Raw genomic sequence first — 12323 nt, forward strand, 5'->3', positions numbered from 1 at the left:
TGTATTTTAGGTTGAAAGAAGAACTCTCTGTAAGCTCTGCTCTTACCCAGAATCTGAAAACAGATCTTCAGAGGAAAGAAGAAGATTATGCTGAACTGAAAGAGAAACTGGCTGATGCGAAAAAACAAATTGAGCAAGTACAGAAAGAGGTATGTAATTTGAAAGGTTATGTAGCTTTGGGGCTGTTTTCCTTAATATGTATAAAGTTTAGACATTTAGAGTTTGAAATTTGACAACCCTAATTTTTTTTACAAAGGATAGTTCATGGGAGCCAGAGAGATAGTACAGGAGTGAAGCTGCTTGCCTTTCCTGCAGCCAGCCTCCTTCAGTCCCCAGTCTCCTAAGCACTGATAAGAGTGACCCCTGAGTGCAGAGCCAGAAGTAGCTTCTAAGCACTGCCAGGTGTGGCCCCAAATCCCTACCCCCGAAAAATATATAAAAATAAAAACTTCTTGTAGTCAGGGCTGAAGAGAAAGTACAGTGGGGAGGGCATTTGTTTTCCACGTGGCCAATCGGGGTTCCATCCCTGGAATCCCATAGGGCCTCCAGAGCCTACCAGGATTGATTCCTGAGCACAGAGCCAGGAGTAAGCCCTGAGCAGGATGTGCCCCAAAAGAGAAAAAAACTACCACAGAAGTTCTATTTGTTGCATTTATTAATTTTTATAATGAATATTTTTGTTCATAATAAAAATATTTAATCTCTTATAAATATTACTTTCTAGGTATCTGTAATGCGTGATGAAGAGAAATTAATGAGGATTAAAATTAATGAACTCGAGAAAAAGAAAAACCAGTGTTCCCAGGAAATAGATATGAAACAGCGAACCATTCAGCAACTTACGGTAAATTTTGCTTTTAAGGATAGCTTAAAAAGATTCTGTTGACTTCTCTTTAAGCCTGTGTTCACCCTGGAACACATCTCGCTTGGTTGTCTCTTTCTCTTTGCTTGCTTGTTTTCCATCTGGAAAAGCTCTATTCTCCTAAAAACACACCGCTTTTCCTCCCTTCACAGCTTTCTAAATAAGTTTCAATAAAAACTGTCTTGCGGGCTGGAGTAATAGTATAGCAGGTAAGGCACTTGGTTTGAATGCGGCCAATCCTGGTTTGACCCCTGGCATTTCATATGGTTCCCCAAGCCCACCAGATGTGATCTGTGAGTGCTGAGCCAGGAGTAAGCCCTGAGCTCAGCCGCGTGTGCCCTACTCCACCCCTCCCCCAAAAATGAGGAAGAATCTATTGGTGTATTTAGTATTTCAATAGATATGTTGGTTCCTTATAATAAATATTTACCTTTTCTGGGCTCTAAAATAAATTGTTTATATTTATCAGTGAAGTGTAAAGATTTGTCACATAGGGCTGGAGAGATAATACAGCCAAACTAAGTTTGATTTCTGAATACAGAGTCAGGAAGTGCCCCCAAGTACTACCAGGTGTGACCCAAACCCCACTACAAACCCCCCAAACTCCACATATTAGAGAAGACTGAGGATACATGATGGCTGAATGCACTATTGTGTCCTGAACAGAAACCTAAAATAGAAAAAGGATACTGGTGAAGAAACTAGTAACATTTAAATCATGTCTATAGTATAATTAATACTAGTATACCAATGTTGATTATTTTTCACACAAAGAACATTGTTCCCAAGTTCCAATTAACAGAACTTTGAGAACCAATTGCTTATTTTTCTTGTTCAGCTTTAGTTTCTTAATAAGTAAATGTATAATATTTAGTGTAAGGTATTAAAATGACAGCTGCATGGAAGCTTTCCAGGAAATAGGTGCCAGCTCTCCAATTCTTGTAAATTTAAAATAATTTCAAGACCAGAGAGATAGGTCCATGGATAAGGTGCTTGCCTTGCACGCAGCCAACCCAGATTTGATCCCCAACCCCCTGTATGTCCCCATTGAGCATGGCCAATAGTGTGACCCAAAAGCAAATGATATTTTTTTAAAAAGACATGTAAGGGGCTGGAGCGATAGCACAGCAGGTAGGGCATTTGCCTTGCACGCGGCCGACCCGGATTCAATTCCCAGCATCCCATATATCCCCTGAGCACCTCCAGGAGTAATTCCTGAGCACAGAGTCAGGAGTAACCCATGTGCATCGCCAGGTGTGACCCCAAAAGCAAAAAAAAAAAAAAAAAAAAAAGACACTTAAGAAGGGCCCAGAGTGGGTCACAAGTATTAGTACAGCAGGTGAGGTATTTGCCTTGCACACAGCTAACCCAGGTTTGATTCCCAGCATCCCATATGGTCCCCTGAGCACCACCAGAGAATTCCTGAGTGCAGAGCCAGGAGTAAACCCTGAGCATCGCTGGGGTATGACCCAAAAGCAAAAATTTAAAAAGAGGGACCCAGGGGCTGGAGCGATAGCACAGCGGTAAGGCATTTGCCTTGCACATGGCCGACCCAGGTTTGATTCCCAGCATCCCATATCATCCCCCAAGCACCGCCAGGAGTAATTCCTAAGTGCATGAGCCAGGAGTGACCCCTGTGCATCGCCGGGTGTGACCCAAAAAGCAAAAAATTGAAAAAATTTTAAAAAGAGGGTCTCAGTATTCAATGGGTAGAGCATTTCCCTTGCGTGCAGCTGACCCAAGTCTGATCCCTGCCACCTCATATGGCCCCTGAGCACAGTTCAGTATAAACCCCCAAAAAACAATGACACTTAAGAAAGAATTGCTTTATGAATGAGCATATTTTGTTGAACCTCAATTAAATGGGTAAGCCAAAATTATATATATATATGGATTTGTTATATTCTCTAAATATTTGCCTTTAAATCTTGTGAATATTCTGGTATAAATGTGATTTTAATTTTCAATTGATTACAATCCTAATACTAATAAACATATACCTTCATAATAGATTCAGAGGCTGTAGAGGTAGTACAGTGGGGTAGGATGCTTGCCTTGCCACAGGGCCAATTCAGGTTTGATCCTGATACCACATATGGTCCCCTGAGAACCCGTGGGTATAGCCCCAAAACAAAATAAATTACAGAATTCAGAGATTTCCAGATTTTCTAATGACTCATCCTAATACCAGAAGTGAACTAGGGAATGAAAGTTGAATTACCCACTAGCTTAACACCAGAATTAGAGGACCTCCAATGCCCTCATTTAATCTTGCCTGTAAGCTCTTTCCCTACCCAGACCCCAAACCATCCAGCTACATTCTACATCAAAGTGCTAAGGGACTCTGGGGATCAGGTGGTGTAGACCTCCTGCAAAGCATGTGCTCAGCCCTGAGTTGTCTCCTATCCATAAAGTCCCATATGGATTTTATGGATTTTAAGAAAACCCCATAACGGGTTTCTTCCCATTATACTTCCCATTCTCCCTTTTTACCAAGGTGAAAGTCCCATTGTTAAGTATTTCTGTGTGTGTTAAGTTATATTTTATTTTAATTTAATTCAGGTTGCTTCATTTTTCAGGAGCAGTTAAATAACCAGAAAGCAGAAGAAGCTATTCAACAGTACGAAAAAGTATGCAAAGGTCAGAAACAAATCCCTGATTCCTTGCTCCTTCAAGCCCGTATTCTCCCTTGAATATGTACACATCTTGCTTGCTTGTCTCAGTGTGTCTTAGCTTCTTTCCCCCACTCTGGAGAAGCTCTTTTTTTTTTTTTTTCTTTTTGGGTCACACCTGGCGATGCACAGGGGTTACTCCTGGCTTTGCACTCAGGAATTACCCCTGGCCGTGCTCAGGGGACCATATGGGATGCTGGGATTTGAACCCGGGTCGGCCGCGTGCAAGGCAAACGCCCTACCCGCTGTGCTATCTCTCCAGCCCTGGAGAAGCTCTTAACCAAATATTTCTCCTCTGTTCTAAGTAAGTTTTGTTCAGTAAAAACTATCTTGCAGGGCCGGAGTGATGGCACAGTGGAGAGAGCCTTGCACGCAGCCAACCTGGGTTCAATCCCCTGAGCATTGCCAAGAGTCATTCCTGAGTGCAGAGCCAGAAGTAACCCCTGAGCATTGCTGGTTGTGGCCCAAAAAGGAAAAAAAAAAAAAAAAACTCACTTTACTAAAAAATAGATATATTTATTCCCAAATTTCCTTCTTTTAAGGAGCCAGAGAGAGAGTATAGGGGTTAAGGCACTTGTCTAGCATCCAGCCAATCCTGGTCCAATCCCCAGCAACAGAGTGATCCCCTGAAAACCCCCAGGTGAGCTCCTATGCACATAGCCAGCAATAGCCCCTGGACACACTGGGCCATGGCCCCTACCCCTTGTTGAAAGGACACTGCCTGTTGGATTATGATCCTCCCTAAACCATTATAGCTTTAAAAAAAAAAAAATGAGGGCCATTTCTGGCTGTGCTTAGGATTTATACCTGTCTTTGTGCTCAGGAATCACTCCTGGAGGGACTTGCAGGACTGTATGGGGTGCCAGGGATCAAATCAGGATTAGCTACATGCAAGGCAAGCACATTAACCCCTGTTCTATCTTTCTTGTCCTGTACTTGTCTTAAGTGTAACTGGTATACAGATATGAAATAAATGCAAACTATCACTAAATATTTCTATTCCATTGTTTTGCCTGGCATTTATGTGTCATTCTTGTCTCTAGTGTGTGATGTTCTTCTTTCCACTTCCTACTTATTCTCATATGTTCTCTAAAGAACATTTATTCTCTAAACCTTTCCTCCTTGGAAGTATTCCAGAACATTATTGTTCTAAGTGATTCTCTTTCTGATGGTAAACAATTGATTGTTTGTTTTTTTTTTTGTTTTTGTTTTGCTTTTTGGGTCACACCCAGCGATGCTCAGGGGTTACTCCTGGCTTTGCACTCAGGAATTACTCCTGGCAGTGCTCGGGGGACCATATGGGATGCCGGGGATCGAACCTGGGTCGGCCGCGTGCAAGGCAAACGCCCTACCCGCTGTGCTATCGATCCGGCCCCTGATTGTTTGTTTGACAGTCATTTGTTCAACTGTGATAACTCATAGGAGAGATAGCTACCTCTTTTTCTTTTTCACTTTTGTTTTTGGTTTGGTTTTGGGCCACACCCTGATGGGCTCAGGGCTCACTCCTGGTGATAATTAGGAGACTCTTCCGTGTTGGAGATCAAATCCATGTCGCTACTTTACAAGGCAGAGCACCTTAGCTTCTATACTAACTCTCCAGCCCAAGATATATATCTACCTCTTAAATGTATTGAAGTTGTTTGATTTGTTGCATATTTCTGAATTATTTTGTGATATAAGTTATTGGAGACAAGAAAAATCTTTTTTTCCTTTTACTGGCCCTACATTTAAAATTATAGATGATGGTCATTAGTATTGGTGCCCTGTTAATTTGAAATGAAATAAAGTGTGCTTCTAATTGAGAGTGAAAGGTAAAGCTAGAGTTTGGGGGCCAGAGTGGGGAGGGCATTTGTTTTTTATGCAGCTGACCTGGGTTCAATCCTTAGCATCCTACATGGTCCCTAAACTTAGCAAGTAGTGATTTCTGATCACAGAGTCAGAAGTAAGCCCCAATTTTGGTGTGTTGCCCCAAGACCAAAGAATAATTTTAAAAATAAGGAAGGGGTGTCTGAATAAATTTACAGTTAGTAGCATAGTATGAATCTGTTTGTAAATCAGGCTGTAAGAAAGAAATGTATTGCATAAAATCAAGACTTCTTTAATAATCCTTAAAGGAATTCTATTTTATTAGCACTCTTGGCAGCCTTATGTCAATGGAATGAGACACAGCAAATAATGTTTACTATTTGTTGTAATTGTTTTGTTTTAACCTCTTAATGTGCCCTTAATTTAAGGGAATCATATTTGAAGATTTGTGTCTTTTTTTTTTTAAATAAAAATTTTATTTTATTAAATCACCATGTGGAAGATTACAATGCTTTCAGGCTTAGGTCTCAGTTATACAATGCTGAAACAACCATCCCTTTACCAGTGCCCATATACCACCACCACCCAAAAAAAAAAAAAAACACACAGTACACCTCCCATCCCGCCCCCCCCCCCCCCGCCTTGTAACTGATAAGTTTCATTTTACTTTCTGTTTACTTTGGTTACATTCAATATTTCAACACAAACCTCACTATTGTTGTTAGGAATACCCCACTAGAGTCAGACCTACTGTGAAGACAAATGAGGTCACACGGCCGCTACTGGTTTTGAATTTCTGTACTTTAACAACTAAGTCCAGGGAGATTTCTCCCAGATATTGGATCATTGCAGGCTTGGAAACCCAATCTGTGGTTGTCTTAATATGGCAGACACCGCGCCCTTCATCGAGAGAGAGAGAGAGAGAGAGAGAGAGAGAGAGAGAGAGAGAGAGAGAGAGAGAGAGAGAGAGAGAGAGAGAGAGAGAGATGCTTTTTGGGTCACACCCGGCGATGCACAGGAGTTACTCCTTGGCTCTGAATTCAGGAATTACTACTGGTGGTGCTTGGGGGACCATGTGGGATGCTGAGGATTGAACCCGACTCGGCGCATGCAAGGCAAATACCCTACCCACTGTACTATTGCTCCAGCCCCCAGAAACAATTTTAGTAAGACTTGTGGCACTGTCATTCTAGAAGAGCAGAAGTAGCAACTATAAAAGTAATAAGTATTCAGCATTGACAATTTTCAAGAAGAAATAATTATATGTCAGGGAAATGGCCCAAGGGGCTCACCCCCAGTTCAGTCTGGCAGCACATGGTTCCCCAAGCATGGAGCCAGGAATAGCACCACCAAGTATGGCAAAAAATACCAAAAAGTATTCCTGTGAATTTTTTTTTTCTTTTTGGGTCACACCCGGCAATGCACAGGTGTTACTCCTGGCTGTGCACTCAGGAATTACTCCTGGCAGTGCTCAGGGGACCATATGGGATGCTGGGAATCGAACCCAGGTAGGCCACGTGTAAGGCAAACGCCCTACATGCTGTGCTATCGCTCCAGACCCTCCTGTGAATTTTTTTTAAGATTGGGACTAAAAGTTTTCTTAGGAGGAAAAAGTTTTAGTTTTAGAATGTTAGCATTAAAAATAATAGCTTTGTCAAAATAGTTTTGTCAAAAGTAACAGTTTTTCTAAGTTCTATGATTTATGCTGAGGATTTTTGGTTTAAAACTTCTTTTTTTAGGGGGGCTGGAGTGATAGCACAGCGGGTAAGGCGTTTGCCTTGCACTCGGCAGACCCGGGTTCAAATCCCAGCATCCCATATGGTCCCCTAGCATGGCCAGGGGTAATTCCTGAGTGCAGAGCCAGGAGTAACCCCTGTGCATCGCCAGGTGTGATCCAAAAAAAAAAAAAAAAGCAAATAAATAAATAAATAAATTAGTGATTGTGTGCTTTTAAAAAAAAAAAAAACTTCTTTTTTATCATTTTTTTTGCCATCATTCTTGTATCCATCTGTACAGCTGATATTTATTTATTTATTTGATCTATTGTTTTAGGCATTTGCCAGGATTGAGGAGGATTCAATAGCGAACAACTCAAAGTTTCTACCTATATGGAATTCACTTTTTTTTATATTTAATAAAATTATATTTTAATTTCAGAACTCAAAAAGTCAGTTATCTGGATAGTAGATGTAAGCACTGTTTCTAAAAAATATTCTCCCTAATTTTTAGACCTAAATGCTAAAGAGAAAATAATTGAAGATATGCGAATGACCCTGGAAGAACAAGAACAAACTCAAGTAGAGCAAGATCAGGTGCTAGAGGCTAAATTAGAGGAAGCTGAAAGATTGGCCACCGGTAAATCAAGATTGTGTACATATTGCAAAGCATGCTCTAACATCCTCTACTTTTTCCTAGATTTCTTTACTTTTTTTAAGTAGCTTAGTATTTCATAATTAAATGTATTTGCTATATTTTGCTAATGTCCAGTATTCAGTATGATAAAAAATTGGGAGGGGGCAGGCCCAGGGGTGCTCAAGATTTACTTCTGGCTCTATGCTCAGGGATCAGTCCTGGTGGACTGAGGGGACCATATGGGATTCTGGGGATTGGACCCAGGTCAGCCACGTGCAAGGCAAGCACCTACTTGCTGTAGTATCACTTTTGCCCCTAAAGTAGTTTTAGCTAAGTCAAATTGTATTGAGAAAAAAAAAATAGATGAGGACACTTAAACAATAAGTGTCAAAAGCTCAGGCTTCAATATTATTTATTAAATAATAAAACATTTTATTATACATAAAATAATGTTTTATTATTTGCTTACATGTGGTTGAATTAAGAGATAGAAATTGTTAGTATATAGTTACAAATATTTAATATATATTGAAATAATATGGAGAGGAAATTTTCAAGATACAGATATTAACTTCAGTGTTCCTATCAATAAGAATCATTTTTCGGGGCTGGAGCAATATCACAGCGGGTAGGGCATTTGCCTTGCACGCGGCCGACCCAGGTTCGAATCCTAGCGTCCCATATGGTCCCCCGAGCACCGCCAGGACTAATTCCTGAGTGCAAAGCCAGGAGTAACCCCTGTGCATTGCCGAGTGTGACCCAAAAACCAAAAAAAAAAAAAAAAAGAACCATTTTTCAACTATCATCTTAAATGTTTAGATTAATCAATAGACTGATAAATGACAATTTTTTTAAATTTTTTTTGAGAATTACAGGATGTTTTTATAAGATTAGCATGTATATTGGGAGCTGAAGCAAAAAATCTATAGTGCCATATACACGTTGACCTAGATTTGATCCCCAGCACCCCATATGGTCCCCCAAGCCCCATTAGCAGTGATCCCTGGACACAGAGCCAGAAATCATCCCTCAGCATTACCAAGTAGGGCCCCAAAACAAAAAAATAATTTTTTAAAAGATTGGCTTATTGTAAATATACACTGAACACTATAGAGTGGGTTCTTGAAAGTTCCTTGTAGTAGTTGTTCATCTCTAAAAACTTTTAATATGTAGCTCTGGGAGTTGAATCAGTTCTATCAGTTCTCTTTGGTCTCTTCTTCTGGACTTTGGTGATTTCTTATCTGTATCCCATGTGTATTTTTTTTTAAAACAATTTTGTTTTTAAATCAGAATTGGAGAAATTGAAAGAAAGGTACAAAGATCTGGAAAACAAAAATAATCAAAAGTCAAATAAAGAACTTAAAGATAATGAAGATTCACTTAATAAAAAGCTCAGTAAGCTTCAAGATGAGTTACAGGTATGAAATTTATCTGTATCTGACTATTGTATTTCCCATTAGAGGAAAATTCAATGTATGTTTTATTATTAACTTACGTGTAGGTGAGTTAAGAGCCAGAAATTGTTAGTATATAGTTACAAATATTCAGTATATCTTGAAATAATACAGAAAGGATATTTTCAAGATACAGATGACAAAATGCCATCAGAAATGTAATGGTTGCGGGGGGCTGGAGTGATAGCACAGCGGGTAGGGCGTTTGCCTTGCACGCGGCTGACCCGGGTTCAAATCCCAGCATCCCATATGGTCCCCTGAGCACCACCAGGGGTGATTCCTGAGTGCATGAGCCAGGAGTGACCCCTGTGCATTGCTGGGCGTGACCCAAAAAGCAAAAAAAGAAAAAAAAGAAATGTAATGGTTGGGTCTTTTTTTTTTTTCTCATAATTTCAGGATTAATTCTTTAATTACCTTTTGTTTTGTCTTAGTACCTGTTCTTTATTATCATTTTTTTTATTAATTTATTATTGGATTACAACATTATGGAATTTCAATTGTATAGCTTGACACTCCACACAAGTATTTCCCTCATTGCTTTCACCAAGTGCTGTCACACAACCAAAAAAGAGAACCTTTTCCTTTCCCTCCCTTTTCCCATCTAGTAACTGCTTAGTGTGTTCATTGATTCTAGGACTTTGTTTTGCTATTTTTGCCAACTTCTTTGTTTTGTTTACTCATTTTCCACATACAGGCATAACCATGTAATAATTTTTTTCACTTCTTGTTTCATTTATTATAATCAATGTCTAGCCATTTCGTCCTGAATGGCACAATTTCATCTTCTCTAATAACAGTGGGATTCTTAATGTATGTACTTTAGCTTCTTTGTCCGGCTATCTGACAGTAGGCATCTCAGTTGATTCCATGTTGTTAACTATTGTGAATAATGCTGCTGTACATAGAAGAATGGATATATATCTTCAAATTAGAGTTCCCATTTTCTTCAAGCAGATGCCTAGGAGTGTGTATCTATTTTTTACTGCTTTCTTCTCAAATACTGCTATAGAGAAGATGAGCATTAAGAAATCATCTTGACTGGGGCTGGAGCGATATAGTACAGCGGGTAGGGCGTTTGCCTTGCACGCGGGGCCGACCCGGGTTCGAATCCCAGCATCCCATATGGTCCCCTGAGCACGGCCAGGGGTAATTCCTGAGTGCAGAGCCAGGAGTTACCCCTGTGCATCGCCAGGTGTGACCCAAAAAGGAAAAAAAAAAAAAAAATCATCTTGACTACTATAAATTTTTCAAATTTTAATTTTAAGCTAGAAAAGAATATAACATATCTAAATACTATAATATATTCGAAATTATAAAGAAGATTATTTTTGTCTTTTTCATGTTCAGCTATATCGTACTATGTAAATATGACATGGGTTTCTCTTTTTTCATGGGATTTATGAAATACTACTTAAGTTCTTATACATTTTGTTAGAAGTTACATTCTAATTTATTTTGAGTTTAAACCATTAATTATGTTTTTTTAAAGATTGAGGATTTAATCTACATTCAGTCTCTATAGTCAGAAATCAAGAAAAATCAAAGAATTTTGTAATGTGCTTATTTTTACTTTTTTATTGTGAAAAACTCAAAAGCTGCTAGAACATCACTAATACAGGGAAAACATACTAGTATAGTATACTTGCATTACTCTTTCTTTGGTGAGGAATCTTGGGAAGCGACACCCAGCAATAATCAGAGATTACTCCTGGCTCTGCACTCAGAAATTACTCCTGGCGGTGCTTGGGGGACCATATGGGATGCTTGGGATCAAATCCTGGTCATCCTTATGCAGAACAAATGCCCTACACATTGTACTGTCACTCCAGTCCTACTTTGCATTATTCTAAAATGATGAAATCACATATCTTAGAAGTATATTTTATAATCCTGGAATGAGGGGCTGGAGCAATAGTACAGAGGGTAGGGCGTTTGCCTTGCATGCAGCCGACCTGGGTTCGATTCCCAGCATTCCATTTGGTCCCCTGAGCACCGCCAGGAGTAATTTCTGAGTACAGAGCCAGGAGTAACCCCTGTGCATTGTCCAGTGTGACCCAAAAAGCAAAAAAAATTAATTAAAATAAAATATAATCCTGGAATGACATGCCATTGTTTAACTAAAACAGTGGTTTAGAAGTTTTAAAACAGTGCCAGAGCAATGGTACAGTGTAGATAGGGTGTTTGCCTTGCATACGGCCAACCTAGGCCTGATCCCCAGCATCTCATATGGTCACCCCAAACAACCACCAGTAATAATTCCTGAGTGCAGAGCCAGGATCGACCCCTCAGCACTTCAGACTGTGGCAAAAAAAAAAAAAAAAGTTTTAAAACATGTGGGAGGAGGGGTATATAGTACAGTGGCTAGGGCATTTGCCTTGCATGCTGCTGACCTGGGTTCAATCTCCAAGACCTTAAATGCTTCCCTGAGCACTGCCAGATGTGATTCCTGAGTGCAGAGTCAGGAGTAACCCTTGAGCTTCACCAGGTGTGACCCAAAAAGACAAAACAACAAAAAGTGGGAAAAGGGCCAAGAATGCCCTGAGTTTAATCCCTGGTCCTCCCTGGCCTCCCAGATACTGCCAGGAATGACCACCTCAACTACCAACACCACCACATATAAGGAATATGTACATATATTGGGTTGTTTTGTTTTGTTAAGAGATAGTGGGTTTTGTTTGTTTTCTTTTGGGGTCACACCCAGCAATACTTAGTGATTACTCCTGGCTCTGCACTCAGGAATTACTCCTGGCAGTGCTTAGGGGATCATATGGGATGGCGGGATTGAACCCAGGTCTTCTGCATGTAAGGCAGATGCCCTACCCACTGTACTATTGATCCAGTTCCAAGACATAGTGTTTTTTGTTAAATCAAGTTTTACTTGAATTTTCAGTACTTTGGGCGGTGGGGGCCTGTGGTAGAGGCTCACCTGATGGTGTTCAGAGCTTATTCCTGGTGCTATGTTCATGGATCATTACTAGTGTCAATGCTTGGGAACTATTTAGGTGCGAGGGCTTAATAAATATCTATTATACCATCACTCTTGGCAGGCTTGGGGGACCACATGAGATGCCAGGAATCGAACCCTGGTCAACCACATGCAAAAGAAGAGCCCTACCCACTGTAACTCTCTCCAGCCCCTTACAGTTATTTTTAAGGTGAAATGATAGGTTGTATGAG

General features: G+C 40.1%; 1 protein-coding gene across 1 annotated transcript in view; it reads left to right on the forward strand.

Annotated features, from left to right (window-relative positions):
- Positions 1-12323, forward strand: part of KIF20B (kinesin family member 20B) — a 56207-nt gene that overhangs the window by 28482 nt on the left and 15402 nt on the right. The window contains exons 20-24 of the mRNA XM_012932484.2: positions 11-149; positions 725-844; positions 3442-3502; positions 7570-7695; positions 8983-9110. Coding sequence (XP_012787938.2) covers positions 11-149; positions 725-844; positions 3442-3502; positions 7570-7695; positions 8983-9110 — 574 coding nt within the window. The remainder of the gene's footprint in view (positions 1-10; positions 150-724; positions 845-3441; positions 3503-7569; positions 7696-8982; positions 9111-12323) is intronic.

This window comes from Sorex araneus, chromosome 11, assembly GCF_027595985.1.
Source record: "Sorex araneus isolate mSorAra2 chromosome 11, mSorAra2.pri, whole genome shotgun sequence".
Taxonomy (NCBI): Eukaryota; Metazoa; Chordata; class Mammalia; order Eulipotyphla; family Soricidae; genus Sorex; species Sorex araneus.